Source organism: Branchiostoma floridae, chromosome 13 (genome assembly GCF_000003815.2).
Source record: "Branchiostoma floridae strain S238N-H82 chromosome 13, Bfl_VNyyK, whole genome shotgun sequence".
NCBI lineage: Eukaryota > Metazoa > Chordata > Leptocardii > Amphioxiformes > Branchiostomatidae > Branchiostoma > Branchiostoma floridae.
This window is the reverse complement of record NC_049991.1, coordinates 6,961,787-6,989,431: the sequence shown is the minus strand read 5'-3', so window position 1 is coordinate 6,989,431 and position 27,645 is coordinate 6,961,787. Positions and strand designations below refer to the sequence as shown.

The following is a 27,645-nucleotide window of genomic DNA, read 5'->3' as shown; positions in this document are numbered from 1 at the left end:
CCCCGTAAACAAATACAATAAAACAATTACACAGTAATATAAAGTGTACCTCGAGGAAAACTGGAGGTATGTTTTTGGCTTGTATATTTAATTTGTTTGTATTACGGCAGAAAATAACAACTTTCAGATGGATTGTGACGATATTTGATATGCATGTGGGCAAGAATTGTGAGCACGAAGGTCAAGGTTGCCTTTGTGCCATCTGGCGGCTGACCTTAGTACTGCAGCAGAACTTGTGTTTTCTTGTGGAGATGCTAGGTATTGCGCTGAAACAACCCAGGCGATGTGGACAGGACACGGGAGATAAGAATCGGAAGTTATGCGTCAGGACCGGGTAACAGAATGTCAACCATAGCGTCTTCTGATTTCCTTATGTTAGTGCATTGTCTTCGTCCAGTGTTATTGTAGCCTCTTTGTTAAACGATACGTAAGTAATCGTGTTTGATCAGACATGATCATGTGTGCCTGTCTTTAAGCTTTACAATTGCTCAAGGGTCATTCCGGGACGTTGTCTGGTTATCACCATATGCATGGAGGTGTTCATATCTGGCGTGTCTCTTCTCTTGAAAACCTGCCAATGTCAGCAACAAAATTTTGAGGCGAACTATTTCTTGTTGTCTGGAATACTAATTCTTTTTTTTTTATAATTTACTTTTTGGACAGACGGTGTCAACATGGGACATAAATTTAGTTTCACGGAAATTTATGTATGATTATGTTGTTACGTCCATGAAATGTCATGGAGGTTATATTTTCATCAGCGTTTGTGTGTGTGTGTGTGTGTCTGTCGACAAGATAACTCAAGAGCGGCTGGATGGATTAGTTTCATACTTGGTGTGTTGGTGGGGTGTGATGAAAGCTGGAAGTGATTAGATTTTGGGCCCCCTAGTGGCTTTCCTCGGTACTGCAGCGGAACTTCCGGTTTTGCTATCTCGTGTTCTGAACAGGATATGGTCCCAATTTTGGGGTGTTAGGTAGCTCTTGTGTGCAGGAATAAGTGATATAAGTTTGGGCCTCCTAGCGTCTAGTGGATAACTCCAGAAGGGAACAATGGATTTTCATGCTTTTTTTGTATGTAGGTACCTTAGACAATGTTATATAAGATAGAATACTAATTATGCAAATTAGATTTCATTTGCATAATAAATGAGCTTATTCTATCATAGCAGTTTTTTTAATGTATCTCTTGTACCGGACATGATATTGTTTTGATATTTAAGTGGAAGATAGCTTTTAACGTCATGACAAAGTGGGACAAGTTTCAGACCCTAATATTTAATTTTGGAACTGCAGGGGAGTTTTTGTCAAGACACTCCAAAGAGGATAACTATAAAAAGGAATGATGGATTGCCATCATTTTTAGCATGCAGGTAGCTTAGGCAAAGATGTTCATTATGATATACATTTTATGCAAATGAGGACTTAATTTTCATAATTAATGAGGAAATTGTTCAATTCCGTTGTTGTCAATAGCTGAACTTCAGTAAATGTAACACATGTAAGTTATGATAGGTGAAACATAAGCAAATACCAAATATGCAAATGAGGAACTGATTGGCATAATATATATACAAAAACAGCAAATCTGCATAATGACTAATGATGGGAATTTTATACTCGTGACATGTGTACGTTAGTCAATTATGAACATCGCCATGCATAAATTATGTAAATGGTAAGTCATTTGCATGGAATTTACAAAAGCTCTAAATAGTTCATGGAGGTATGAGCTCGCCGAACTCTAGTTGAAGTTTGGTTTTGTTGAACTTATGTTGAAAAACGCCATCAGATGATATGCTTTCACCCCGGTTGAATAAAGAATAAACAAACAACAAAAAATGTGGAACTGCACTCAAGATAATAACTTATTTTAACAGTACATGTATATATATAGTGCCACATACAAAGTACAGACAGAAGGTAAAAGTAGTCTTTTACCTTCCCGACTGAAGTCAGGTACATAATTTTCCACCTGGGTGAAGTAAGGAGGGTTGTGTAAAGTGCCTTTTCCAAGGACACAACGTCGGGGACACCGCGGGTATCGAACTCGGGACCTCTAGGCTCCGAGTCCAACACTCTACCAGTTACGCCACACACGACGCCACTGAAATATTTCGTTTTCGCTCCAAATCTAAAAGTAAAAACAAGTAAGATCTTGAAAATAAGGAGACAAAAATTTAATACCTTAGTATGTCAAATGTGTGTACCTATATTTCTGTTATATAAGTAATAACATTGTATTCATCCTCCTACGCATCCTCCTAGCTAATCGGCCAGCGCCGTTGGGGACAGTGTGTAGGAGGATGCATTGTATTTAGCTATCTACTAGTATATAGAGGGGAAGAAAGATTAGAGAGTGGAAGTAATGTTATGTAGTAGAAGGTACACTAACTTATCAAATTTAATAATATATATGATCTTCAATATTACAAATGTTGGCATCCTTTCTTTATTGCAAAGGAATTTGTACAAAAACAAATGTACGTCTTCTGAGAACATGCATCAATTTGTAAGTCACTGACTTCATCAGTATCTGTTACTGTTTACTGTGTAGTCCTCTCAGGAATTCTACTGGTAACCTGAGTTTACAGAAGGCAGCTGACATGGTAGTCATCCCACCAGTATTCATAGCTGTCCATATTCTATCTCTGTACACAAACCCACTAGAACAGATCCTATTGCCCTTGTTTCCGTCGTGGCCACCCCATATGTGAATTACTCCATTTTCAACATGTAATGCCGCTTTTCTTCTCACAGAGCCGTCAGGAAGATGTGGTATGGTGTGGTCCGATACTTCGGTCCATGATTCGCTCTCTGGGTCAAAGATGCACTCCGGTTGGCCAATGCTGTACAAGTGGATCATGCCGTCGCCAGGGTGGACTTCCACTAAGGGTACTTCCTCGAAGGTGATTGGTGCAGGAGGGAGGAATCGCCATCGGTTTGTCTCGGTGTCGTATACTTCCACGGCCTGGCTGGTGGTGACCATGGATTCTTTCCCACTGATGCAGTAGATGTACCTGTGAAGTTCAGTTTATTGATTAACAGAGATTATAATATTGATCCATCTATTTATTGGTTTGGCTGTTCAGCACACACAGCCAGGGCTGCCCAACTAGCCTGTGCTATTACAAAGGGCTAGCTCTGCTGACAGAGACAAAGACAATTATACAAAATTTAATAGAATTTCACATGGATAGGATAATATTGATAATTCTAAGTACATAAAAAAATATTGTATATAATTATAACGATTTATACATGTCTACCTTGTCCCTCTAACAATCAAGAAACTAGCACACTACAAGAATAACGTGTAGTAATCTACATGTAGGTGGGTCAAACACAAAGGTACAAACAACACTTAAAATGTACTGTTGTAATGACAAACGACAAAACTTACCGGTCGTCCTTGACAACGGTTGCAACATTGAAGCGAGCGATGTTCATGGATGCGACGTGCTGCCATTGGTCATCTTTAGGACTGTACCTCTCTACCGTGTTGTTACGATGAAGTCCCCCGGAACTCAGCCCCCCGATGGCGTACAAATGCCCCCCACAAGCTGCCACACCCGGATACGCCCTAGGCGCGTTCATATCCGCAACCTGTGTCCACGCGTTTGACAACGAGTCATAACAATACGCTTTAACACTACTGACTATAGCAGTTGTTCTTGTTCCTACAGGTCTAGCGAAGAGTCCTCCTACAGAATAAGCTTTTCTGTGAAGTTCAGTTGTGCCATAGGCCCCTTGGGCTGAGGGTAGCCGTGGAAGTCCCATCCACTTTCCTTCTTCTATCACATATGCCTGAGCGTACTGTATCGGGTACCTTTGTTCATTAGACGCGTTAAGGTAACCACCTGCCATCATTAGTACTTCTTTCAGCCTCCCTCCTCTTGTCTTCATACCAGGGGTCGCCTCTAGCTCAGTTCGAAACTTCGACATGACGTTGTCGATGATTAGTTGGCATTCTTCGCTGTCGCGAATCAAGTCCTCCATTCTTACTTTCGACAAGAAGTCTTTGTTGATATCCCCGTATCGAACAAAATTCAGCAATTCGGTGAGGTAGTGTTTTCGGTTACCTTCGTCGTACCGAATCCATTGCAGGACAAGTTCAAAGACAGATTCTTCGCTCTCGATTTGGATGTGGTCGTCGAACAAGAGAGCGCGCATGTCTTCAATGGACGTTTGTAGTATGTCCTCTCTCTTTGCAATCTCACTAAAGTTTTGGTGTACGAAAGTCATGGCCTTTTCTTCCAGTGTTCTCATGTTGTAAAGCTTTGCTAGATTTCGGATTCGAAGGCACTGGACGGCGTCATTGGAGTCGAGCATATCTTGGAGGACATTCTGGCATTCCAGTTTTACTTCTGTCATGAGAAATAAGTCTGACGCATGCAGCACTTCGTCTATGTGTTCGGAGTCCACGTGTACTTGCCCAGTGTACATGTACTCAATGACTTTACTCACAGCACCAGGACTAACCTCAGTCAGTGTCACCTACAAGGAGACAACAATTTAATGTTAATACAAGTAGTTCATTGTTCTACTCTGCTCTGCTCTACTATCGATGCTCTACCTTTTTCTACTCTTCTCTACTCGACCTACTACACTACTGTAGTACTTTATTCCACTTCACACATTGACAAGTAAGTCTATTGTACTCTAGTAGTAGACTACCCTACTCTACTTCACTCAACTCCACTCTTCTTGACTCTTCTCTACTCTACTCTAACCTACTCTACTCTACCCCAACCTACTCATTGACAAGTACTCTTCTTTTTATTCATTTATTTATTCATCTCCAGACATGTGGGTAGCCGTATTTGAAGTTGATTTCCAAGGGGGCCCACTACTCGACTCGACTCTACTCTACTCTAAGCTATAGTATTCTACTCTACTCTTCTTTAATCTACGCTACTCTGCTCTGCTCTACTATACTGTATGCTACTCTGCTCTGCTCTTCTATACGTACTGTAAGTAACTCTACTTTGCTCTGCTCTGCTCTACTCTACTTTTCTTTACTCTATTTTACCTACAGTACTCTACTGTACTCTTCTGTAGTACAGTACATAATGTACTCTACTCTACCAATCTCTACTTTTCTGTACACTTATACACTAACCTACGCTATACTGTTCTCTTATACTCTTTATTTAATTTGTGTGTATATGCTAGTTACCTGACTGCTGCGGCTTTCGGCCATGTTACCACCGAACATGGCATCGAAGTAGGGACTACAGGCCGCCAACACGTTACGGTGGGCCAGAATCTTTCGCCCCTCTACTTCAAGAACTACATCACAAAACTTCTCCTGGATTCTCTGCTCGTTTAGAGCCCAAAGTACGCCGTTTGAGTGGTCCGAACTTTTCCGGGCAGTTTTCGTGTTTGTCTCGGACGCCATTTTAGTTCAAAGGTCATGATCTATGAAACACTACCTGCTTGCACAGTGAGTGTCACAGTGAATGGATCTGTATGTTAGGCAATTGGGTCACTTTTGACGAAAAAGTTTTGAGTGACCAATTGCAAGGACATTCCCTGGAGTGACTAACAAAACAAATACGCATGTCAAAAAGATAACTAACTGTAATTGCCAACAATAGATAGGTTCCTCCTGATGCACAGTAAAAGCAAAGCAAAAGTTCCATTAAGACCACACGTAAATGCAATCATAGCAAATCCCATCCATGGCATTATTACAGTATCTTTAAGAGTTATGAGTCTTATGACTTTGGCACGACGTTTAGTGGCGATATTACCTCATGTTCTTTGTTTTAAATTATATGTTTTTTTCTTTCCCTTTTACTTATAGGAGAAGGGGTGACCCGGTTTAAATTGGTTGGGCAAATTATCCAGTGACATCTTAATTTGAATTCCCTCCGATCAGGGCGTCTTCTACATTTGTGGCCATGGGTGTGTGGTTTTACGAGAAACTAAGCAAAAAGGACATTATGAAAATGCAGTACATGTCTATCTACTTAGTCTCTTAGTGCATTAGTAGCATTGAAAACACGACAACGAAACGATAAAGCATTTTCCCTGTGTTGAACATTTTTCCATGTTTTAGTTTGGATAATTCCATCATGGTACTTGTAACTGCGGAAATACTTAAGTCAGTCAGTTATTAACGCAATTTCATTGGCTTAATGCACGTCAACCAATTAAATGCTCTGACGTCCAAGCGCTTGAAAATGACCGTCGTCAGCAAAATCTGTCAACGCATCATATAATTATAGGCATAAGGGCTGTTGTGTTAATGGATCATCAGGGGCGCACGGCAAAGTGACGGCATAGATCCAAAACATCGATATTTTACGGTAAATAAAATTAAGTTTAAAAGTCATTACAGTAACGTTAAGTCAAATAAACGTTTGCCGATACAAATGAATGCAAACATTTATCGATATAACGTACCCCCTAAGCCCCCCCCCCCGCCAACTATCGAAAGTGCGAAAACGCGAAAACGAACGAAAAGGAACGAAGTATGAAGCAAACTGAAATACAATTAGATTAAAAAAAACACCTATTAATATTAATACAACGCCTTTGCGAGAAGGACATCAAAACCCGGCATTTTTCTCGTCACTGCTTGTCCGCAGTTGACGCTAGATCGGAGTTTACAAGCGCTGAATTTATTAAATCTAAAATAAAAATGAATGTAACTTACTGAATAAAACTTTTCTTCACACCAAAGCAGTATATACAGTGTACATATAATCAGGGAAATCCTCTTCATTCTTGGTACAGCTGGGAAGATCCCCTGGCCGTCTGTCGTCATCCACATAACGCAGCCTGATTGGTCCAGTCGCGTCTTGTTTTCCTGCCATGCGACGGCTTGCTGGTTTTGGTTAATGACCCCCTCCCCTCCCTAGGGCGGCGGCAATAGTAGGGTCGGCCGCTAGGGGCGCGATTTTAGTCAGGCTAGCTCTTTGATAAGGTCTTTGATTCGGACTCAAAAGGTGGTGGGATTTCAATGATATTCTCTCCTGTCATTTCCATGGGGGGATTATATGGGCGGAAATTTCTGATGTCTTTCCTCTCGTGACCATAGTTTTGGAGAAACAAAACACTGCTATATTCGGTTTGAATTTCAGGGGGCAACTTTTTTCCGTGTTTTTGTCCTCTGTGGCCACTATTGGGATTAAGTGTAGAGTGCGTCATTTGTCTTTCATTCCAGAGGACAAAGGTATCCTAAATGTTACTTCTCTTATGACCATCCGACAAATGCTCAATATGCGTCATTTGACTTTCAGGGGGCGGCAATTAGAAATCTGATTTCTCTTAACGGTTACTGACGAAGAACGCATCACATACGTATACAGGCCTTATTGCGAACCAGAAGCTTACATATCACCTTTCCCAAACGTCCGGCTCTTACCACGCACTATTACGATTTTTGTGTGACGCTGGTAAACTCTTACATGTACCATCCCAGGTGCTTTGCGACACATTTAATATCATGCCTATTGAGATAGGCAATTAACATCTGCGATGTGCGTATTGCAATGGATTACAGACGTCACGTCACTTAAGCGGGCCAACTATATATATCTGTGGGGCATCTCTTGTTTTTTCCGCATATCTTTCCTCGGCATCAGCTTAAAAAGAGGGGATCTTCGGAAAGCCAGTTTTCGAACGAGGTAAGATAAGATCAATCTTTCTAAAAATTGTGGTTTGTGCCCGAAAAAAATATTAGTTTAGTTTTTCTTTTATTGTTTGCTATGAAAAATGTGTGGTTCATGTGTGGAAATGCAGGTATATAGATTTTTTTCCATGCGAATTCACGCACTATAGTATCTTGTTTATATTCTTAACTAACAGTGGGCAGCAAGTGCAATGGGCAAATAAATACACGGCCAATTTCCAGAATTCGACGCCAAAACGAGTAAAATATTGTTAGTATCCAGAATCTCGTCATGATTTTCTAGGTTAGGAAATGCACTTCCCTTTAAAATCATTACGCCCAGGTTTTTTTTTCAGTTTTAAATAATTGATACGGTTAGTTACTAATACAGCACGAAATATTATTTTTGATGATAATGGAATTAGAAAATAAGGCTAAAAAATCACCACCCCGTTCTGTGGTATAACCTTATAGACACTACAGAATTGCATTAGTCACCGTCATTGAAATCATTTTCTTGTGTACAGAATACGGCAGTACGGTACCAGTGAGTGACTCATTCAGCAATATCAACGCAGCAAGGCATCAGAGAGGTAAGCTTTGTGTCTTATTGTTTACGAGACGGTTCTGAAGAAATAAAAATTTAATCTTAAGAAGGCAAAGCATGTTTAGAAAACCTAGAAAAGGCGACTGAAAATTACTTACAAAATGTAATAGCGCTTGCTGACGGATTTTTAGAAGATCCAAATCTTCCTCTCGTCTCCATCTTTCTCTCTTTAGATATGTGTTCTAATTATTCCAACCTGCCTATTCCTTTCTGATAATTCTTATGATAAATTTTAAGGTTTTACGTTGATATTGAACTGAGCAAAGATGTCGCATGTTCATGATAATCATAAATCGTTTCTTGTTCGTTGTATGACTCTAGAGTCTACACGACATCATTTCGTTGCTATAGCTAGTTCTACCAGACCACAAAAAAGATAACAGTAACAACCCAAAACTTCATCACTGCAACTAAGCGTTTTTAAAACACATTTGTCCTGGCATTTGTTGTAATGTGTCCAATTATTTCATCATTGGGTGGGAAACTGGACTTGCTTTATATTTTCTTGTTATACTATGTACAATGTATTATTTTCTGTCTGACGTGATTTTTCTTTGCTTTTCATTTCTACTTGATTTCTTTGTAAAAAAGGAATGCTTTTTATTTAAGGGGTAGCGTCAAAATAAGTCTTGTACTTGAGCGCGCTACCTCTTTGTCATATTGTGTTATTGCTTAAATGTTTGAATAAAAAGAATGGCTGTCTCAGCATTGTAGCTAATGTACAATGATATCATATATAACTTGATCTTAGTATCTCAACATTACATACTATTTCTACTTACATATCATATACTTATATTTATAATACTATATATGAATACTGTTACTAGTCACACAATCAAAAGTACCATTTTGTTTCTCGATAACTCAATGAGGGATATAAGTACCAAATTGATTGTATTTTTGTTTACTAGTGAAATATTGAAGAACCATCAGTTTTATCTCATTTTTTTCTTCTTTTTTTCTCATCAACCGATCCTTACTCCCCCTGGAGCACATGATAAATAGAACAGTCCTAAGTATTTTGTTGTTCGCATGTACGTAGTTCAAGACAATGCATGTACGTAAGTATTGCACCTGCAAAATCTTGAGAAAGTATATTGGAGTAATTAGGCGTCCTGCTCCAGGCGTCAAGACGTATTCCAAGTAGCCCTTTCCTTGGTTGAAGGCTCATGCACGTGTATCTAATTGCCTTATTAAGATACGTTTAGTCGTAAAAGGCGTCAAGACGAAGTTTCGGTAGTCATTTTCTGGGTTGAGGGCCCATGTCCGTGTATCTAATTGCTCATTAGATTACGTTTAGCCGTAAAAGCTTTGGGGCATACCAATTATTTCGCTTGACGGCACCTGCGTTAAGAAAAAAACACGTGTATGTGGTTATGTGGATAAGCCGCCTCACAGTTCTGCGTGCGCATGTTCGGGGTGATTGATTGCTCTTTAAGTTACACGTTTTTTTTGTAGAGGCTATCAATAACTTTGTCGTTTGTACGGTCCTTTGTCGAAAAGTACGTGTTATTTGGCCACGCGTTTTCGTCCCAGGGGTTTAAACCTATAAACTTCTTAGCCAAATTCAAATGCACTGTTTGATTAGGTAGCAAGTAGGTTATGGGGTATTTTCATTGACATATCCGGAAGATCAAGTTGGAGGATAATCGGATAAAGCAATAGCACCACCTTGCGGTTAAGAGACAAGCTGCACGATACAATGCAACATAACGCAGATGATTTGAAATAAAAAGCCTGAATAAGCTCCTTCACCATATTCCAAGTAAGGGTGCGCAGTGACGAGCTTATGGGCATGTCAAAGACCCCTGATGACTTCTTGTGAACAATTCTCTTTCGCGCAATGTCCAGGCGTGTCTTGTTGATGTTTCAGATTCCTTTATCTTTGATATTTTACCAACAATTCCTACTCTGAATGGTTAGCGAGATTAACGATAAAAGCAAGGCAGTGTTGCCGTTTTTTGTTGTTTTCCTTTCCATGTGACAGCGTGATATTTATGAGGCAACAACCGATTCAAAAACTTACTGTTTTATTGATGCTACTATACTGTTGTGTCGTTTTCAGGCTTCATTTCTACTATGGAAACTTTTCTCATAGTGCTGTGTCTTCTCGGCGGGACAGCTGCTCTTAGTCAAGATCCTTGGTTGTCCGAATCTTCCGACGACGAATACGCTGACTACATCTTCAACAACCTCGTTCCCAGAGCCCTGTCTGCTGTAGAAGGGGAACGAGCCGCTGGCGGTGCCTTCACCCTGGATGGCTCCACCCCTGGAGGCGTCGCCAAGAGAGCTCGCTTCATGATGCACAGCTTTGGGCCTGGTCTCCGATACCTTCTGCTGCATCCCAGACCGAACGCCGTTAGAGGGAGGGCAGCGCTTCGTCTGCACTTCGCAAGGGGGCGTCCCGGAGCTGGAAATCGGTCTCCAAAGTCTGGGAAATGATTTTGCGGACCCGATACAGCCCTGCACAACGGAAGCATTTTCAATTTATCAAATCTTTAAGATATGCAGAACTTTAGAGATACTTTTTATTTACAATTTCAAAACCATATCGGTAAATTAGATGACACATGCGAAAAAAGGTGTAACTCGCTGAGGGGATTTTTTAAGATCAAATTTATCACTTGATGATCTTGGAATAAAAGAAATGTCTTTTGAAGTAATGATTTGTTCTCAGTGTCTTTCTTGAGACTTCCGGTCACAATAAGTGTTTATCAATTTATAAGACTACTATTTATCGAAATAGGAGCTAATGGCCAGATGGACTTAAAATTTCCACGTTATTGTAGAAGAAGTAAACGTTAGCCTTTAACATTGGGTTGCTAAGTTATAATACAAAGTGAGACGGAATGTTGCGCTACAACGTCAAATAAGCAGATTGTCGTACACTGTAGGATAACCAAGTTACGGTACATTATGAGATGATCAAGGTATCCTACAACGTCATAGAACAAAGTTGTTATCGTTAAACGTGAAATAACCACGTTATCGTTTATAACGAGAATGACTCATTATCGTCCACCGTGGGATAACCACATCATCACCAAGTACTGTGGGTTAACAAGGTTATATACACACAACGTGAAGTAAGCATGTTATCGTTTAACGAGAAATAACCACGTTATCTTACACCGTGGAATAACTAAGTAACACACAGCACGAGATAACCAGGTTATCACCTAACGTTATACTTAACGTAGATAATTAACGTAGAACACAGAGGCTGTGTACATGTACTTTGTACATACACATTTCACATGTGTTTTTGAGGGGCGGTGGACCTTCAATGTAGATGCTGCGATTTTGGCTATGCTGTTCTGCATCAACTGAAGTTGGGTATGAGTTTTGTCGTCTTCCAGCGATTGATCAGACACAGAGTCTCTACAGTACTAGTCTAGGATCTACCATGGCCTACTACATGGATCTACTACGGTTTAAGCTATATCAAGGAAGCCCAGGCAGCAAATAGTGGTACTGTGAACCATACGTTACATTTCACATTGCGCGAAACACATGATCATTAAAGGTGGTATCTCACTGCACTTGCGGCACTAGTGCGGTACTGCGGGGTTCAAAAGAAACTCATCGAATTTCAGAGATAAAGAACGGAATTTTGACCTTTTTGTGTATTTTTTTGTCTACTAACTTTTACGCACTACGCAATACAATATAAATTATAAAAACATCGTCGAACATAACACAATAGTGCCATTATAGTAAACGAACTCCGCAGTGCCGCACCGGTGCCCCAATTGCAGGGAGATACAATTTTAAGGAAACGCTAAATAGCTATTGCCTCTTGACGACAGTAACGAATGGAATTGAAGCCAATTTGTTTGAGTATCCACGCTAGTGCTTGAGGGTGTGTGCAATTACGAAAGATTCACTGATTGCCAACGCATCAAGAGGATCTAAGGGGTGCAATCAATATCTCCAATTTTTCATTATTGTCCCATTCAAAGTTGAATTTACAGTATATTTTTGTAACATAATTGTACCAGAGCCTATGTTCAGTTTGAATTTTTTCTTCTATTACACTTGATTATGAATTTACTTATATTTATAAACTTAAATGTCATTTTTATAAATTTTAAACTTGAATCCATGTAAGAATTTGTTATGATTTAATGTATCCTACATATTCTACCCACCTGATGAAATTATTTTCGGAAGTTCATTCAATATTGATAGCTTTCTTGATGAAAATAGAAGGTTGAATAGAATTTCTTTCGGTGAATTATGACAAGATTTACTCAATGTAACACAAAGGGTCAGTGCTTCTACAGCTTTTAATCATTACTACCGTTTGTTGAGACTACAAATCTTTCTAGTCGAACCGATTGATTTCGTCGGTTCCAGTTAGTATCTTTCATAGAACAAAGATGGTCGTGACGAAGCTGATGACGTCAGCATCTCTCACAGCACGAAGATGGTCGTGACGAAGCTGATGACGTCATCATCTCTCACAGCACGAAGATGGTCGTGACGAAGCTGATGACGTCATCATCTCTTACAGCACGAATATGGTCGTGACGAAGCTGATGACGTCCTTGATGACGTTGAAGAGAAGAGCCAGTGTCAGACTCTGTCCCCAAACTGCCGGGGCGACGACTTCTGTGGTAGTCTGGCACTGGACGGGCTCTGATGTCATGGGGGCTTGGGCAACTGGAAATGACATCACAAAATAAACATTAAAGTGGGTAAGGTAAATGCTTAGCGATAGTAAGCAATATCATGGTGGCTAGGGAAGGGCATTTGAAGGCGGAGACAATTCTGCTCCTTTCACCACCTTTTGGCTCCTCAACCGAAGTAGAAGTCGTGTAAAGTACCATTTTCGTTGACTTAACGTCTTGCTAGAAATGCCAGGAATTAAACGCGTAACCTCTCGATCTTGTTTTCGCTAGCCTAGCCACTCATTATCAGCCATTTGAAGCCACGACATTAAAGTTTTAACACATGAAAACGATGGTTTTACAGACTTTTTCACCATGAACTGTAGGGACAACCCCACTAAACAACCCAGTTCAGACACATTCGTGACATATAAGCGTATTTCAAACACACCATTTTTAGTTGGCACGGAAACAACATTTGCTAAAATCCCGAAATCTATGCCTCCAGAACAGATGTCAATACTTTCTTTTATTCTCTATTTACTGACCTGTTTTGTTCATGAGAGCTGGCACGTAGACATCCCACAGGGCACATTCAGTGGTCTTGAACCCGGTCATCATCTTTGGGCCACTCCCTTCCAGCAGTATGTAGGGTCTGCCTGTCTCGGTGTACGGCGTCCACACAGGGTCGGCATCGTTGTTGTTGTTTGGATTGCTGAAAGAGGGATAAATCCCAAGTTATCAATGGCAGGTCACACAATAAGACAAAAACTTATGATGTCCCTCTTTCTTTGTGTTTGATAAGGATTCTGTTCTTGAACTAGAAGACTAGCGCTTTGGCATGGACACGTGTTAGACTTATTCTCATTGGCTGAAGAAGTTTTATTGCTATTAGGTCAACCGACTGATCTCTCTCTTTGCAGTCAGTTAGCTAATAAGAGAGACTATGAGTTGCAAGGGTCTGGAGCGGCTGACATTCGATCTTAAGTCAAACGACATTTATTGCCGCATCTGCAGTTCTACTAATTGCAAACATCAGTGAAGACCTCTGTTTGTTAGAAAGTAAAAATAAAATTAAGTGTATATCTATCAACAAATACTCTTACTATACTATCTTCTTTGTTGTACTACAAACAATTAGCATTTTAACGGGTTCTGGTTGAAGTAACACTTGAGACATTTACCCTGTTTTGGCGAAGTTTGCCCAGTACCGCATCATGGTACTGGATACCTCGGCATCTTCCGTGCTGTAACCGACGCCTGGTATGGTAGGCAGCCCGAACACGAACTGGAGTTCATCACCGTGGGTCGCTACAACCCAGTCGGGCCAGCGGGAGGCAGTGACGCGATGGGCAAACCGGTACATGTACACGTTGGTGCCGTATTGGGCATGGGCGCGGGCCGTGGCGACAGTGGGGCAACCAAAGGAATAATCTGCCCTTGCAGCTTCGAGAATGTCCCGGTACCTGGTGTCAGAGTCAGGGTTAAGCCAGTCGGTGTACTGGAACTCGATTGCCTCCAATGCCAGTTCATTCAGAGGCCCTGCCAAGCCTATGTTTATAGCCTGTATGAATTGCTCCCTATCGGGAGGACTCTCCGAGCCAACACTGAAACCAGGAATGCCAAAGAAACTCAAGAAAAAGACAAATTCATTTTCGTTAGTTCCGATCAGAATGTCAGCTCTTTTGAACATGCCATCTTCGAGTGCTTGTGCTGGGTTTGCGGGGATAAAACCGGTATCCTTCACGGGGTAGAAGTTAGTGAACGTTGCGAACTGTTGGGCATCTTGAGACCGTAGACATGTCAGTAGTGCAGCTGTACCTTGATCAGTTGGGCAGCCGAGACTTTCGGAAAACGCCATGGCCTTGTCGTTAGCGCCGGACATCGTTTCGGACAGACCCGGTTGCAAGGACGTTCCAGCCTGCAGAATGGCCCGACTGAAGACGTTTCTACTTTCCGATGACACCAGATGGAAACCAACACTTGCTGAACCTGCACTATGGCCAAAAATGGTCACCTTGGAGGAATCTCCTCCGAAAGATGGGATGTTGTCCTGTACCCACTGGAGGGCCAGTAACTGGTCCGTCAGACCCATGTTTCCGGGCACGTCATCAGTTCCTGTGTACAGGAACCCCAGCGGGCCGACTCGGTAGTTAACGGTTACCACGATCACTCCTTCTGTAGCAGTCAGGTACTTTCCGTTGTACAGTGAAGAAGAGCCACTATTACCAAAAAAAAAATGATGATTTTGGCTGTAATTTTATAATTACAATATTTAAAGTAGCTATTGTACAACAAAGCCAAGAAAGCAACAAAAAAACAAACAAACATTGGTGTTAAAGCGACGTCATTTGAATCCCCTCGTAACAAGTCCCAATTCTTATAGTACGGAAACCATTAGGAAAAAGTTAATTTATTTGCCATTGGTCTTTGACATTGCTAAAATATGATAGATGGGTCATTGGAAGACGTTGAAGATCATTTAAAGACCATTTCAGAATCTTAGAGATCATTGAGTAGTTGCCAAAAGACAATTAACATATTGGGATACTGAAAGATTTTCGAACGCGTTTTTTGTTTACGGACAAGCGCACCCCCACCCTTAAAAAGACTGTGTGACTGTCAAATCCGACATGTACTCATTTGCATTTTCGTGACCAGACAAAACGCGGTAGTAACCTAACGTTGTGTGGTTGTATTGTCCACTTACGTCATGAATCCCCCGCCGTGAATATAGACCATGACGGCGGCACCAGTTGGGACAGGGTTCGGCTGCCACACGTTCAGGTACAGACAGTCCTCGCTCTTCGGGGTGATCTCCCCTCCCACCGGGAAAAGATTTGATGACTGAATGCACATGTTTGGATACCTGGAGTTAATGGCATCAAACGTTAAATCATTAAAACTACCATGCAAGTTGGTAGTTATCATGACAGTACTATGCTAAACTGTCTTCGAACCTAAAGGTATATACGCGGATAAAATTTTCAACGACCACTGTGACTCTTTCTTCAATTTTTTACGACCACTGTATTGATCCTGAAGAAGGTGACAATGTCGTTGAAAATTTTACCTGTGTATAGCTTTGGGTTAAAAGAAGATTAACATAGTACTAAAGTTAAATCTACGATTATCTACCTATACATTCAGAAAATAAGACTGATTGTAACTGCAGAGTCTCGAGACTACTGCAGCAGGAGAACACAGTGAACTAGATATAGATTCGAATTAACGTGTGGACCTTTGTCCGTATTTATTGACTATCAGTTCGCATTTAGTCACATAAATATAGATATTGATAGTAATGTGATTCATCGATATGATATGATTTAGAATATAACATCGCACTCTGTCAATTACCAATTGGAAAGTGAATACTGCATAATCAAATGGAAAATAGTTACGATTATTAGAACAGGAGATATCAAAATCGGACATTCCGATACAATACTGTAACACGGGGGGGGGGGGGCTATATCTCATCAGTTAGATTTATCGTGCTTCATAAACTTTCCACATATATGATATCAGGACATCTATTAAATGTTGTAAATAAGACATTTGTACGCCTACGCGGCCGAGGTCAAAGGATGAAAATAACGAAAATTTTCATGTAGAAAGAATATCATATACCGGTGACCTAAAATTATGTTGACCTTTTTCTTCTCAACACCTCCCAAATAGCAAATATCATCATGATCAATCAAGAGGCTCTAGAGTTATGCTCACTGCAAAACTCCGGAAAGACAAACACTCATGCTCAGACACACCCAAAACAATATCTCAATCTTTCATGGAGATTAAAAAAGGGGGACCTTACGTCGTGGCATTGTAGACCCCGTCCCACGGCGGCAGGCGTTCAGCTCGCCGAAAGCGACGGTTGCCGACTGGAGGGTGTGCGAATGGGATCCCGAGGAAGGCGTGAACTGTCGTCCCGAACACGTCCTGCTCCAGCCCGACAAGTCTTCCCGCAGGAGCCGTCACTTCAGCCGCTGCCTGGACTGGAGCTTTACTCAACATGGCGGCGCAGAGGGCCGCTAGGATGTACACAGCCATACCTGATGGCGTCTTTTCTCTAGTTCTGTAGAACAACAGCACAAGTCAATTATGAAAGAAAAGCGTAGCCCCAAAATTAGCAATGCAAAAAAGATGCATAAACAGTGAATACAAATGCATTGTGACTACTATAAGCGGCTGGTACGCACTTTGTATACTAGATTTTGTCAACCGGGGTATTGTTTTAGTTACGTCTGTGTTTTTTGCACCTAAAACTCAAGAGCTTTAGATATTTGAGGTTTGGGGTCATCGACCTCTTACTCTTATTTCACTGAGCACTGTCTGACCATAGAATGGTGTGTCAATCAGCGATGACATCATCATGGCTAACTGAGACAAACTAGCCTTAGTTCTTACTCTTTACATTGTACATGCGACTTGTATAGATGATAAATCGACTGTTGGCTATCTGACAAGCTGTGGGTGTGGTGTCGTCACGCCCCTGCTAAAGTAAATATTGTCTGTTGTAGCGTCTACTTATCCCACTTTGAATCACCGTCCTGGACATACGGAAAGAGTATAGAATTTTTATGTAGCCCAAATGTGTACATATTCTCTGAAGTAAGAAGTAAGCTCATATGCAGTGTTCTGGAATATTTGTTTAGTCCTTATGCAACCATCTCTAATTTTCAACGAGTCAAAGTTACGAAGAGACCCTGACGAACACATCATGATCGAATCATTGCTTGAATCATTGAGAGCAAGGGCTAACATTTCAGGCCAGTGCGTAATATAGCAGTAGAAAGAGCTACGAACAAGGCTACTCCCTACTCCATTCAGACAGGAAATGTTTTGACCCACCCACGCTGGGGAGGAACCCCTACTCCTTTCAATAAACAGCATATGATGAGAGCCAATTAATGCTAATTTGTTCCGAAGGAGTACGTACCAACATGTACCAGTCTATCTGACAGATCTGCTGTGCATGTTACGTAGCACAAATTATGTGACTACCAAATGTACATCGTAATGCAGGCATTATTCATATTCTTCATAAGCAGTAACGCCAATAGGATAACACATATTTATTCATCGAATTTAAAAACTTAAAGCTGCTACAAACCTTCTCATCACGTATAAAGACATATGTACATTTATATCAATGTACAAATGAAAGAAAATCTTGCCTGTAAACCCTTTCTCTGCTGCGGTGGAGTTCCCTTCACCTGTGCCGGCTCTTTGATCAGAAGATACGTGCCAGTGCCGCTTATACTGACCCGGAGAAGATTGGGTTAGGTAACGTGTTTGTTGTGGAGATCAAAGAAAATCACCTGTGGAACGAATGACAACATGTACCTCTCGCGAGCTGGCACCCTGAAGTGATTGGTCATTGTTGATCCTAAATGAGGCGACTGTGATCGTTTCAAATGTCATCCTTGTACACTTTAGTGTTGGAAGAAAGTTTAGCATTGCACTACATTCTCTGACAAAAATGTAACTGACACGTTAGGATTGATAAACAAAACTATAAATACAAATACATTGTCACTATTGATCTCTTGTGACTGATTGAGAGGATTGATCCTTAGTCATTGCTGTTTGCATTGTAAATGAGGCTTGTTTAATCAAATGGACCCAAGCAATAACTTCGCAAAGTTACTTTGGCTGGGGCGTGAAAACGCCACGCCCATAGTTTGCCAGGTCACCAAGAGCCCAATCGTCATTTATTTATGCCACTTGCTATCTCAATAGTAACGTAACTTTTCGCAAAAGTTAGATAGACAAAGAGTATATGTAGTTTAAATGCAGGCGTGAGTAACAGTTACCACTGAAGTTTGAATAAACTGAGCAATAAGCCTGTACATCAATTTCTCTTCTTCGCAAGCTCCGAAGAGAACTACGTTTTCCGACTATTTCACAGACAAGTACACACACCGTTAGGGTAGTGAGCTCACCGTCACGAGTACGGTCGGGCATTTATTGACTCATCAGTCTCAACAACAGGACAACTTCTGTTATACACATCGGTTCATCAGTGTTAACAACAGTGTTAACAACTTCTGTTTACACATTGTTGTTCTCATATCTACGACTCCAAGCATGTCTTGCTACAAGCTGGCGACCGTTTATCTTGGTTGCCACATTGTTATAGTCAATATCGAACTGGACGGTTAAAACCGAGGCTCTGTCCAGCGGATGTTCAACGTATCCTGACTTGCATCTACCTCTGAAGTTACAGTAAGTCATCGGAAAGCTTATCGTTAACATAAGGCAACACATTGCCATATCAATGTTGCAAAATCAACGACATTGGCTATAAATAAGTACGCAGATACTTAAACATCAGCCAAGAGGGAGATATCCCACAATGACGCTTACACAACAGCATGAACAACACTGGGAGGAACAACACTCATGTCAGTAGGTCTAAGTTGCATACTTGCATATTAAACTTCAATTCATAACAGAACGTACAAGAGACCAGTATGCGCCACACAGGGGCTCAACTTTCACACACACATCTTCTGAATCCCACAAGCGGTTACTCTGTGAGCACAAACAATAGCGTAAGGGTTTGATCTCTCTCAAGATTTCTTAGAGACTAGGTTAAGTTACAAGTTACAACTGAGCTCAAAAGCTATAGCAGAAACAGACCATACAGTATAATTAACAACATAAGCGTCTTGAAGTCAGATATGTGAGGGTAGGGTTGGGTGGGAAATATGACCGTACTCAGGAAGGAGAAGCTACGAATGACCTACATGGGAGATGGGGGAAAGGTCAGAGGGTAAATGGGGTCAGAGGGATAAGCATCAGGGTAGGGGGACACGTGACTTGTCTGCTCAGCCGTCGGAAAACTTGAAATCATTATTATTATCATTATTATTAGTATTAGTATTTAAATGCCCGGTAAATGAATGCTTAAAAAATTTTCTATCGTTTCTAACGAATTTGCTCAGTGTAAGAAAAAAACACACATGACGAGAACATAATAGCTTTTGATCACTGTACGCCAGGTACTGTAAGAATGCAGTGATAGTTCTTACGCCATTGGGACAGAATATACGTTTGATTAAGTGTGGACATACTTCCTAATGACTACACTTGTAAACTTATTGCGCCTTCTTTTGAATAATTGATTTATTTTACGTCGAGTGACATACAAAAACATACAATGACAGCCTATTTCGGCTGAATTGCAGTAAATTTTATAATTAAATCGAAAAGCAATAGAAGTACATAATTCAAAACATTATAAAACATAACAATAATTACTTTTAGAATAACTGTGTATACATTCAGAAGTTTATTTGTATTATACCTCTAGCACTTTGAACTGCTGAACAAGTCGACAAAGTAAATAAAGTAGTGTAGTCTCCCTGTACCTAGCAGTTCTACAGTGGAATTGTGTTATATGGTGTTAATGAAGAAGGATCTTACCTGTATTAGCTATGGAGATTTTCCCTGCACCGTTGGTCAGTGCGTCATGCAGACCAAATGTGTCACACACAGACCGAGAGGGTCAGTCTGCGTTCTCCTCTGTTGTGGACAACAAAGACAAAATTACCTGTTGAAGTAATGACAACACGGGGCCTATTTGTCGACACGGACAAGCATCCAATAGGCTTAACGTCTATTGTGCCCGTACCACGGCGTACCTGTGTAGATATCATTCGTCTACTTGACTGATCTGTGTCACACAAACCAAAGACAATACCACATGTTGAAGTAATAGCATCAGGGGCCTATTTGTCCATATGGACAAACATCCAATAGGGGACCTGGCATCCTTTTGTCAGGTACGTTTTACATAACCTTCGTCTACTTGACTGATCTGTGTCACGCAAACCAAAGACCAAACCACATGTTGAAGTAATAGCATTAGGGGCCTATTTGTCCATATGGACAAACATCCAATAGGGAACCTGACATCTTTTTGTCAGGTACGTTTTACATAACCTTCGTCTACTTGACTGATCTGTGTCACACAAACCAAAGACCAAACCACATATTGAAGTAGGGACGATACGAGGCCTATTTGCCCATACGGTCAAGCATCCAATAGGGGACCTAGCATCCGTACGTGTTAAGAGAACCTTCGTCTGCTTGAATGATTTGTGTCATACAAACAAAGGAAAAGATTCCCTCACTCTATCCAACTGCGATATTTCCTTTCTTCTTCTGCGCCGACTCCAGTTGAGCGGTTCAGTTCTTTATCAGAAATAAAGTCTGGACAGTAGTCTAGGATCTACCAAGGCCTTCCACCGTTTAAGCAAATACGCCCAGGCAGCGAATGCTGATGTTGTTGACTTCACTTCAAATGTTATGTAACACATGATTATTACGTAAACGCTAAATAGCCTTGTAACAAGGTTATGGCAACCGACAAGGGCTATTGGAGCTAACGACATATAGTTTCATCATACGCGCCGATGTGTGATGGTATGTCCAATAACGAATGATTCAATAGCCAACCTAAAAGAAGAACTAATTGGAATATCATCCTTGATACCTCGAAGCCTTCATTAAATTTACCCATGTGTAGCGTCTTTATCTAGTGTACAAAATGATACGTTGAATTTCATAATTTCCCTCTACACACATCTACTTGATATAATGTTTGCTAACTATTAAAGTAATGAGTTATGAAATATTTTCTGTGTGTAAGACGAAATGAGAAACATTCGAAAAAGCGGGTTTAGTAATGCAATTCAGTAGGGTCATTATTGCATGTTGACTAAGAAATTATTGTATTTTTGTCCTTATATCTATAACCATATTGAAAATAGATAGACGGAGTTGCAACCTAAGAGTTAAGTGATAGAAGGATTTATTAACACAGCACAGCAGCAAACGTTTCAAAGGAAAACAACACAAATCACAGCAACAAAACAGTCATGTTTGAGAAAAATTCAGTTAGTGTGAATATCCTTCCAAATGAAGATTTCATTTAGGTGAAACTAAATTCCTTTTGGTGAATCATTACAAAATCTTTTCAATGTAACACATAGGGTCAGCAATATGACAGGTTATCACAAACCATTTATTTCAGCCTACAAAACTTTCTGGTCGAAAGCCCTACGTTTCATTAAGCATACAAGGTTTCACAGCACGAAGATAGTCGTGACGAAGCTGATGACGTCATCATCTCTCACAGCACGAAGATGGTCGTGACGAAGCTGATGACGTCCTTGATGAGGTTGAAGAGAAGAGCCAGTGTCAGACTCTGTCCCCAAACTGCCGGGGCGACAACTTCTGTGGTAGTCTGGCACTGGACGGGCTCTGATGTCATGGGGCCTTGAGAGCCTAAACAAATAAATTAAGTATACAAGGTCTTAGATAACAAAAACTGTGCATTTTTTTTTCAAATATTATGTTACATCTTCTGATCATATACAAATCATCACGATTAGCAATAGTTGTCTCGAATCTGAACCCTTGCCCTGCTGGTATTTTATTTTATCCAGATACATCTCCTGGCTGATTGCGGAATGATTGCTTATACTGTTAGATTTATTAGATTAGATTAGTTGTTAGATTTTAGCAATAGTACACATTTCAAATCGCATGTATGTAAGATTGTTATACATTATACAATGAAGTTATCCTCATCATAGACATTTGGCCTCATTTGCTCTGCTGTCATGGTACTGTGATTTCGTTGAGCTTCGATACTGTATGACGGGTATATTTTGTACGGTACCCTAGATATGTAAACCAGTATCTATACGGGTGCAGCAAGCCAGTGATTTTATTTTACATTGCTTCTGAATTTCTCACCTGTTTTGTTGACGAGAGACGGGATGTAGACATCCCACATGGCACACTCAGTAGTCTTCCATCCGTTCATCATCTTAGGGTCCCTCCCATCGAGAAGCAAGTAGGCTCTGTCAGTCTCGGTGAAAGGGTTCCACGCTGGCTCGTTGTTGTTGTCGTTTGGGTCGCTAAAAGACGACGTACATTCAATTATATTGACAGTTCATGAACACAAGTTTTGACAAATGATGCTATGCTTGCAAAAACGGCAACCGTGTCTAAATGAAGGGTTTATTAGTGCCATCTGCAAGAGCGACTTTCAGACCACTACCAGATAAAAATAAGTCGAGCTTGATAATTCTCTCACAAGCAACTAGACTTTACAACAACTAAGTTTTCCTAGTAAGACAGTTAAGAACGTTAAGAACTTTTGGATAGAAATAATTGAATTGATTCTTACCCTGTTTTGGCAAAGTTTCCCCAGTGTCTCATCATCCTACGAGATACCTCGGCATCTTCCGTGCTGTAGCCATAGGCCGGGACCACGGGCAGCCCCAACCAGAACTGGATCTCCTCACCGTGGCTTGCTACAACCCAGTCGGGAAAAGTTGACGTAGACGGGCGATAACCGAATTCGTACATGTACACGTTGGTGCCGTAACGGGCATGGGCGAGTGCCGTGGTAACAGCGGGGCAAACGAAGGAATAATCTCCGCTCGCAGCATCCAGGATGTCCCGATACCTGGTGTCAGCGTCAGGGTGAAGCCAGTTGGTGTACTGGAACACGATTGCCTCCACTGCCAACTCATTGACCTCTGCTGGAATCGCTGAGTTCAGTGCCTGCATAAATTGTTCCCCATCGATGGAACCCAGGGTTTCAGCACTGTAGCCGAAAAGGCCAAGGAGAAAAACGCCTTCATTTGTGTTGGCCCCTATCAGAATGTCAGCTCTTTTGAACATGCCGTCTTCTAGCGCTTTTGCTGGGTTTGCTGGTATAAAGACATCGTCCGCGACTGGGTATAATTCAGTTGCTGATGTTGCGAACTGTTGGGCATCTTTAGACCGTAGACACGTCAGTAGTGCAGCTGTACCTTGATCAGTTGGGCAGCCGAGACTTTCGGAAAACGCCATGGCCTTGTCGTTAGCGCCGGACATGGTATCGAGTGTGCCCGGCAGCAAGGCGGTTCCACTCTCCAGAATGGCCCGACTGAAGACGTTTCTGCTTTCCGGTGACAGTAGATGATGACCTACACTCACCGCACCCGCACTTTCCCCGAAAATGGTCACCTTGGACGAATCGCCCCCGAAAGATGGGATGTTGTCCTGTACCCACTGGAGGGCCAGTAACTGGTCCGTCAGACCCATGTTTCCGGGCGCGTCATCAGTTCCTGTGCACAGGAACCCCAGCACGTTGAGACGATAGTTAACGGTCACCACGATCACTCCTTCCGTGGCAGCAAGAATCCCGCCATAGTAAATGGCACCAGCCCCGCTGAAAAGAAATTCCAATAATTCCTTTCATCATAATGTGGAATAGCACATGCTGCAACGATGAGAACGGTAGTCAGAGGCAGTAAATTATATTTGACAAAACTCTCCATAAAGTTGGCCAATCTTGCTAGAGCTGCGTAATATCTAATGGTAACTAATATGAAACTCTAGGTTGGCTTACTGTTTGCTTCGCCAGTTGCTTTAAACGCAAATAAAGCTAGCAACCGTGCTGTAAAACCATTATACCCTTTCCTGATTTCCCTTTGCAAGGTTTGCAATGTTTGCTGGCGGCAGCCATCTTGTTTGTTTACAAACTGTCAACTGGCATGGACAAACTACTCCCAGTTTAATGTCTACTTCCACCACATTTGCCTTTTGTACCAACTTTCTGATGTTTCTGGAATAGTGGAATACTAATAAGCACACTTTTTCTATAACAATATCAAAACGAAAACAGCTCATGCCCGGGCAGCCAAGAAAATGCGTGTCAAATGCCTGGAATCAGTTAACTGCACACAAGCTATTACTATAAGGCTCGCTCCATGAGAGCGTAGAGCCGTAGACAAAATGCCACAAACGCACCTTATGAATGCACCTCCGTGAATCCAGACCATGACAGCTGCTCCGGTAGATACAGCGGTTGGCCGGTAGATGTTTAGGTACAGACAGTCCTCACTGGTCGGATTGTTTGGGGGTGGTCCCACGGGATCGTCGGTTGCTTGAATGCACGCATTCGGATTTCTGTAGCGGTGAGGAAAATGCGTTGAACATATCTTGTTATCTATAGCTTCTTTACACTGTAAAATCACAATGACTCGTTTTTCTATGTGTGAAAACTGCCTCTATAATTTACTTTCATGTGTATGAATTGATAGATATTCAGCAAAAGATAAATATTAACTGACCTTGTTTCTAGGACAATTACTACTACTCTAGTCGGCAGCTTGAGGGGTGGGGACTAGACTTTGTCTATATTTAAGGTTCGGTCTGAATTGACTTGTACTTGAACGAAAAATTTCCAACTAAGTACCATCGAGATCTTGGCACATAATAACTCACTCCATGTTTTGTACAGATTTAAATCAAAACAACGTGGCTTTACCTAAGTAAATTTTAAGTACTGATTCAGTATTAGAATGGCATGTAGGAAAATCCTATTACACAACCAGTTTGTACTTCCTGTTTGTACTCCTCTTTGCTTATGTTTCTACGTCTCTCAGGCACCTTCCTCAAAGCTTCTTCTTAGAGATTAAAATAACATGTAGCATCTACTACTACATAAGTTTTATAACAGGTATTCATCTGAAGGAATGCCCCTTACGTTGTAGCATTGTAGACTCCGTCCCACGGCGGCAGGTGTTCAGCTCGCCGAAAACGCCGGTTGCCGACTGGAGGGTGTGCGAAGGGGATCCCGAGGAAGGCGTGAACTGTCGTCCCGAACACGTCCTGCTCCAGCCCGACAAGTCTTCCCGCAGGAGCCGTCACTTCAGCCGCTGCCTGGACTGGAGCTGGACTCAACATGGCGGCGCAGAGGGCCGCTAGGATGTACACTGCCATACCCAATGGCATCTTTTCTCTAGCTCTGTGCAGTCTCACAAAAGTCAATTCTGAAAGAAAAGTGTAGCCCCAAAATTAGAAAATAAGTGCATTGTTAATGAATACAAATGAATTGAGACTACGGTGCTGGCACGTACTTTTTACTAGTTTTCTTCACTGACATACTCCACTGAGTAATTGTTTTTGGTGATGTCTGTGTGTTCGAACCTTAGGGCTTGAAATGTTTGACGGAAGTTTGAGGTCGTCGACCCCTTATGTCACTGAGCACTGTGGGTCTATATGGTGATGTGTCAATCAGCGATGACATCATCGTGACTAACTGAGATAAACAAGCCTTAGTTCTTACTTTTTGTATTGTAAAGGCGACTTGTTTGAATGATAAATGGGCTGTTGGCTATCTGAAAAGCACTGGGTGTGGTGACTTCACGCCCCTGCCAAAGTAAATAATGTCAGTGGCTCTTCTATTTATCCTACTTTGAAACACTGTTGGTGATAACCTAGCTTCTTGCAGAAACCTGGACATATGGAAATAGTATGGAATTTTTATGCAGCCAAAATGTATACCTGTTCTCGAAATCTGCAATAAATCAAGAAGTAAGCTAATACGTCAATACATACATCTGTCTGCTGTGTTGAAATATTTGTTTAGTCCTTATACAATTATATCCAATTGTCAACGAGTCAAAGATACATTTTCTAGACTCTGCAAAACACGTTAGGAGGACTAAAACATAATGATTGAGACAAACTGGACTCATTGGAACTGAGGGCAAACTGGCCCATTACGTCATATAGCACAAGCAGGGGTTACGAAGGCTACTCACAAAATTCCCTACACCATTTAGACCGGAAAGGATTGATCCACTTACACATGGGAGGACCCCTACTCATTCTAATAAACAGGCAAATGAGAGTCAATTGATACTAATTTGTTCTATCAAAGATACCTCCCTGGACTAGACTATCAGACAGATCTGCTGCACATGTAACGTAACACACATTTTTAAAACGTAACTGTCAAATGTATATTGTAGCGCAGACAATATGTATGTGCAGTGGTAGCAGTAAAGCCAATAGGATAACACATGCACACATGAACGTTATAGCTCAAAGCTGCTACTTAAACCTCACTACTAATATACAAGGAAGACATATATACACTGTAGGGAATGAAGTCACTGAAGACAATGAAGGAGCATCTTACCTGTAGACCTTTTCTCTGCTGTGTGGAGTTCGCGTCAACTATGCTGGCTCTTTGATCGCGCCAGTGGCACTTACTGACCCGAAGAAGATCGGGTTACGTCACGTGTTTGTTGTGGAGACCAAAGAAAATCACCTGTAGGACGAATGACATCATGTGACAACCTGTACCTCTCGTGAGTTTGCATCCTGTGATTAGTCATTGTTGATCCTGAAGAAGGTGACAGTGGTCGTTGAAAATTTGATCGATGTGTACTAGTATTACCTTAGTTTTGGAAGAAAGTCTAGCATTGTATTAAAATATTGTACACATGTGTCCTTGTGGTCTAGCTTTCAATTGGAAACTGAGACCCCTGTGTTCGTCTGCTTGAACGATATTTTTGTGTGAAGTTGACCTATTGCTTTAAATTACACCTTGTCTGAATATCCTATTTTAAATAAGCTTTAGTCGATATTTTGAAAATAATTGTAATAGACTATACCAAGACCAGTAGACTCAGCGTAGTATGAAAATCATGAACATCATCATCTCACCTCCTCTGTCTTAAAAGGAGAGATTCTACAATTTATAAGTTGTAAAAGTAAAATAAAGGACACTGCTAAATTATCATGTTGATTTATGGTTCAAACGCAAAGGAACTCAAACGTAAGACTGCAATTTGTTCCGTTAGCATCTTCATCCACGTTTGTAGTAACAAAGGTCAGGTCACCCTATGCTTCTTTTCAGCTGTCCCACTAATTGATGATTGATGAGGAAATGACATGACCCGCAATAAGAATTGTCAGTAGTGTACTACTGCACC

General features: G+C 41.2%; 3 protein-coding genes and 1 long non-coding RNA gene across 6 annotated transcripts; 1 reads left to right on the top strand and 3 right to left on the bottom strand.

Annotated features, from left to right (window-relative positions):
- Positions 1-2,162: 2,162 nt before the first annotated feature.
- LOC118429675 (kelch-like protein 12) lies at positions 2,163-5,428 on the bottom strand. Its single transcript, XM_035840263.1, has 3 exons — positions 5,177-5,428; positions 3,401-4,494; positions 2,163-3,017 (listed from the first exon to the last, which is right to left on the bottom strand). Exons 1-3 carry the CDS (start codon positions 5,396-5,398, stop codon positions 2,537-2,539), a joined length of 1,797 nt encoding a protein of 598 aa, XP_035696156.1. The 5' UTR covers positions 5,399-5,428; the 3' UTR covers positions 2,163-2,536.
- A 1,237-nt stretch (positions 5,429-6,665) lies between these two features.
- LOC118429499 lies at positions 6,666-11,630 on the top strand. The gene is made up of 3 exons (XR_004832731.1): positions 6,666-7,634; positions 8,146-8,211; positions 10,294-11,630. It is a non-coding gene; the product is annotated as an uncharacterized LOC118429499 (long non-coding RNA).
- An 869-nt stretch (positions 11,631-12,499) lies between these two features.
- LOC118428689 (cholinesterase 1-like) lies at positions 12,500-20,524 on the bottom strand. The gene is made up of 7 exons (XM_035838824.1): positions 20,279-20,524; positions 18,025-18,168; positions 16,662-16,922; positions 15,552-15,710; positions 14,026-15,063; positions 13,390-13,556; positions 12,500-12,893 (listed from the first exon to the last, which is right to left on the bottom strand). The coding sequence occupies exons 3-7, from the start codon at positions 16,895-16,897 to the stop codon at positions 12,739-12,741; spliced, it is 1,755 nt and encodes a 584-aa protein (XP_035694717.1). The 5' UTR covers positions 16,898-16,922; positions 18,025-18,168; positions 20,279-20,524; the 3' UTR covers positions 12,500-12,738.
- LOC118428688 (cholinesterase 1-like) lies at positions 12,500-26,890 on the bottom strand. 3 transcript variants are annotated; one of them, XM_035838822.1, is made up of 7 exons: positions 26,847-26,890; positions 25,407-25,692; positions 24,668-24,826; positions 23,055-24,086; positions 22,619-22,782; positions 21,987-22,144; positions 12,500-12,735 (listed from the first exon to the last, which is right to left on the bottom strand). In XM_035838822.1, exons 2-6 carry the CDS (start codon positions 25,652-25,654, stop codon positions 21,990-21,992), a joined length of 1,758 nt encoding a protein of 585 aa, XP_035694715.1. In that variant the 5' UTR covers positions 25,655-25,692; positions 26,847-26,890; the 3' UTR covers positions 12,500-12,735; positions 21,987-21,989. The 3 variants fall into 3 exon arrangements, with proteins under 3 accessions (XP_035694715.1, XP_035694716.1, XP_035694714.1); XM_035838823.1 differs by having other exon boundaries at positions 12,500-12,688; XM_035838821.1 differs by lacking the exon at positions 12,500-12,735 and having other exon boundaries at positions 21,652-22,144; positions 26,847-26,888.
- Positions 26,891-27,645: the final 755 nt, after the last annotated feature.

Excerpts from the sequence above, each read along its gene's own strand:
- LOC118428688 (XM_035838822.1), bottom strand. The coding sequence starts at position 25,654 with ATGCCATTGGGTATGGCAGTGTACATCCTAGCGGCCCTCTGCGCCGCC. Across the intron at positions 24,087-24,667 it reads CACGGAGGTGCATTCATAAG|CGGGGCTGGTGCCATTTACT; the intron begins GTGCGTTTGTGG and ends ATTTCTTTTCAG. Across the intron at positions 22,783-23,054 it reads GGAAACTTTGCCAAAACAGG|CGACCCAAACGACAACAACA; the intron begins GTAAGAATCAAT and ends GTCGTCTTTTAG.
- LOC118428689 (XM_035838824.1), bottom strand. The coding sequence starts at position 16,897 with ATGGCTGTGTACATCCTAGCGGCCCTCTGCGCCGCCATGTTGAGTAAA. Across the intron at positions 15,711-16,661 it reads GGGGTCTACAATGCCACGAC|GTATCCAAACATGTGCATTC; the intron begins GTAAGGTCCCCC and ends CATTAACTCCAG. Across the intron at positions 13,557-14,025 it reads GCAAACTTCGCCAAAACAGG|CAATCCAAACAACAACAACG; the intron begins GTAAATGTCTCA and ends TCCCTCTTTCAG.
- LOC118429675 (XM_035840263.1), bottom strand. The coding sequence starts at position 5,398 with ATGGCGTCCGAGACAAACACGAAAACTGCCCGGAAAAGTTCGGACCAC. Across the intron at positions 4,495-5,176 it reads CCGAAAGCCGCAGCAGTCAG|GTGACACTGACTGAGGTTAG; the intron begins GTAACTAGCATA and ends GTCTCCTTGTAG. Across the intron at positions 3,018-3,400 it reads ACCGTTGTCAAGGACGACCG|GTACATCTACTGCATCAGTG; the intron begins GTAAGTTTTGTC and ends TGAACTTCACAG.